This window comes from Glycine soja, chromosome 3 (assembly GCF_004193775.1).
Source record: "Glycine soja cultivar W05 chromosome 3, ASM419377v2, whole genome shotgun sequence".
NCBI classification, from domain to species: domain Eukaryota; kingdom Viridiplantae; phylum Streptophyta; class Magnoliopsida; order Fabales; family Fabaceae; genus Glycine; species Glycine soja.
In genome coordinates this window covers 33,757,291-33,760,863 of record NC_041004.1, presented here as the reverse complement: position 1 = coordinate 33,760,863, position 3,573 = coordinate 33,757,291, and the positions used below count along the sequence as shown (strand labels likewise).

At 30.0% G+C, this 3,573-nt stretch overlaps 1 protein-coding gene across 1 annotated transcript; it reads right to left on the bottom strand.

Moving 5' to 3' along the window:
* Window positions 1-1,689: 1,689 nt before the first annotated feature.
* Window positions 1,690-2,747, bottom strand: LOC114406521 (ethylene-responsive transcription factor 2-like). Its single transcript, XM_028369239.1, has one exon. The coding sequence runs from the start codon at window positions 2,603-2,605 to the stop codon at window positions 2,012-2,014; it is 594 nt and encodes a 197-aa protein (XP_028225040.1). The 5' UTR covers window positions 2,606-2,747; the 3' UTR covers window positions 1,690-2,011.
* Between the last annotated feature and the right edge of the window lie 826 nt (window positions 2,748-3,573).

The following is a 3,573-nucleotide window of genomic DNA, read 5'->3' as shown; positions in this document are numbered from 1 at the left end:
ATATTAGTTTACAGTGATATATATACAAGTGAACAGCCCTAATATGTAGTGAATCAAGCTACCAATCTCCTAATAATTCTCAACAAATCAGAATTGAAAATAACATATTTGCACAGATTTGCACGGCTAAATAATTAAAGGAATTGAAAACTAATTATTATTATTAATAGATTTAGCCTATGGACACATTGTTCAATGGACTGGGGAAGGAATTTAGTTCGTAGTTGCCACATCTAATCGGTGACCCAATATATATCCAGTACATGAATTGAAGAAACCACCAAATTCACGTGTTATATAGCAAAACATATTCTTAAATGTTATTTAGGTATTTTTGGGAAAAAAATTTCACCATTTCTATATTGACCAAAAAAATAATCTTAATCTGTATTTTTGCGTCTTAATGAAAGGACAGAGAAGCTTTGTTTTAGGGGCAATGATTTGGCCGCTGCATGCCAAGCAATATGGAAGCATGACATGAATAAAATTAAACTTATTTAATTTAATAATATTTTCATGTTATTTTATTTGATTTTAATGATTATTGACAATTGATCGATGTTAATAACTGAAGCTATTAAAAACCTTTATTTAGTTTAATTTCATAAAAAAATATGTTTTAATGTTGTTTTTTGTTTGGTTCTACTCAGATATCATAAATGTCTTTCAACTCATTAATTAGAAATTAATCTTGCTTATAGTACGTGATTATTGTTGACTCTATCTCTATGAAATTTTGGAAGGAATCAATCACGGTTTATTTTAATGATTTAATTTGATGAAAACATTTTTATGGCTTAAAAGGAAAATCAAGAAGAAAGGAGTAGAAATATTTATCAATCCTGTGAACTTGATTGGCATGGAGGAAGCAATGAGGAGAAATAATATTCTCAACGCCAAACTAGTAGTCTTAAGAGAGAAAGAATTAAAAAATTAATATTACTGCATTCTAATAAAGGACACATGTACAATGTCTAAAACTCAACTCGAAGACCAAGTCTTTTGTAAAATAATTAGACGTAAACTAAGAATTTAGTATTAATTTGTTAGATAATTTTAATTTGTTGTAACTATCTTTTAATTTATATTTTTAGGAATCATGTTTGACTTGTATTTTTTTTATTTGTAATTTGTATTTTAATTTGTTCAATTTTTTTATTTGTGAAACTAGCCATACAGAAAAATTAAATTTATGCTCATTCTCCTATTTCTTAATATTTATAATTTTTTTTCTTCCATGTTTCTTTAAAATTAATTAATTATATTTGATTTAATAAATATTTAAATAAAATATTTAAATAAATATTTAGAAGTGGCATTTATGTGAAATTTACAAAAAAATTATCTAAAATTCGAAAATAAGATCTATCACTAAGGGAAAAAAAAAAAAATCTTAAGAAATCTTCCATCTTAATCATACTTGATAATCTGAAATTCACGAAAAAATAATCTAAGATCTTAATTTACAATCTACCATTAAAATTGTTCTAATAGTTTCTCTAGATGAACAATCTCAATTTAATGTGGTCCTCTCTTCTATTAATTTTCTTTACCATAATAAACGAAAAAGGTGTGAAAATTAAGCCCCTTTAATTTGTCAACGTCTGATTAACAAATTAGCTCAAGAAAGATAATTAGTGAAAGTATTATATATATATATATATATATATATATAATAGAAGATAATTAGTGAAATATTTCATTTCCTCTCATGGGTTTTTATAGATGAAGACTCTAAAATAAAATTCATGACAACCAACAACCCCTCAATTTCACCTACAGGAGCGTATGCAAGTCACTAGATAAAAGAGGAAATATATAAACTTCTCTCTGCAACACATTAATATTTTATTAACATATCTTTCTCATTCTATCTATAATTTCTTTTGTTAAATTGGTTCAAAGTTCAAAGAATCTACCTATCACTTTTTTTTTTTTAATGAAAAATCCAAACCTCGCAACAGTAAAACAGTGGGCACCAGATTACACCATTGATCAAACGCCAACAACATTAATTTGCATGTGAACCCATTTCAAACACCTGCATTTGCCCTCTACTCTTAGCCAACCTGTTCAACAAATCACCCAACTTCTTCCTCTTCTTTGACCCTTGTGTCTCTGGAGTCGGAGAGAATGACTGATCAGGCTTCGATGAATTTTGCTTTGAAGCCTTCCTAATTCTCTTCGGCTCCAGAAATACGTGCTCACCAACCAGGTGAGGAAAATTCAACTTTGCTTTGCTACCACGCATCTTGAAAGCAGCTCTATCATAAGCTAAACCTGCTTCTTCTTCAGTCTCATAAGTCCCAAGCCAAACCCTTCCACCTTTGCTCTTTGGGACCCATATCTCCGCCGCGAACTTTCCCCACGGCCTCCGCCTCACGCCCCGGTAATGCTTCCATACCGGATGCGTGTGAAATTCACGCGCGTCCACATGCTGTTCACTTTTGCATGAAAATAAACCCTTTGAGTCGTGGACACCTTCCAAGCAGATTTCGTGGTTGGAGACATTGGAGAGAGTGTTGGAATCATTTTCATGCTCTAGAAGATAGTGTTGAACAGATTCCAATGGAGAAAGATCGCAATATATTGTATTATTCTCCATGTTAATTAGTTTAATTTGGAATACAATAGCGAGGGTAGTGTGTTTTTCTTTTGGAGAGTTAACTTTGCGGTTGATTGAATTTCTTTTTCTTTTTCTTTTTTGAGGAGGGAGATTCTGTTCTTCATATATAAAAATAATATATGATATATTTATACCCGTAAAATTTGGACTTATTGCCAGTAATGCTATTCAGTAAGAAGGTACAGAGAAACTCTTACGAAAGCGAGTATGAAAATTGAAAAGTAAGACTTAATATGAAAAGATTTACAATAATCGATAAGAAAAGATAAAAAAATAAAAAAAATGCAAGTTAGTGAAATATTTAAAATAAATGAGAATTCATTATATTATTACTCTATGTTTTTACGTAACTACCATATGTGTACTAGTTGACCAGAGTGAGACTTCGAAGTTCGAACCTGAGAATGCTGCAGTCTTGGTTTGGTACCTAGGTCAGATTCTGAACAATCAAACAATAAAATATGCTGTGGCCCATCGTTGTAATGAGAGGATACCTGTGACGCGGTTTTTACGCGTGTGTCTTGGTGCAAGACAAACAGACACGTACGTTTCATGCATGGGCTGGAAAAAAGCAAGAAGAACCTTCCATCCAAATTGACGTTTCACCTTTTTAAATTATTTTTATCATTAATTTAGGAATGATAATTTGCTGGTGCTAGTTGAACATCATGTTTACTTATAAATTCAATATTAAAGCAAAATATTGTATTATTATTTATTAATTATTAAATCATATAGAAAATATTTAAATTCTATAATTTTTAAAAATATATTTTAAATCAATTTACATTATATATTTTTCTATTAAATTATAAAATATCCATATGTATCTATGGATAAAATCCATTTAACCCACGAGTTAAACAGATTAAGCTAAAAAGCTCAAGTTCAAACGGACCTATAATATCAAGGCCTATATACTGTCTGGATTTCACCAGCAACCCAAG

Coding starts and splice junctions, on each gene's coding strand:
- LOC114406521 (XM_028369239.1), bottom strand. CDS start 2,605: ATGGAGAATAATACAATATATTGCGATCTTTCTCCATTGGAATCTGTT.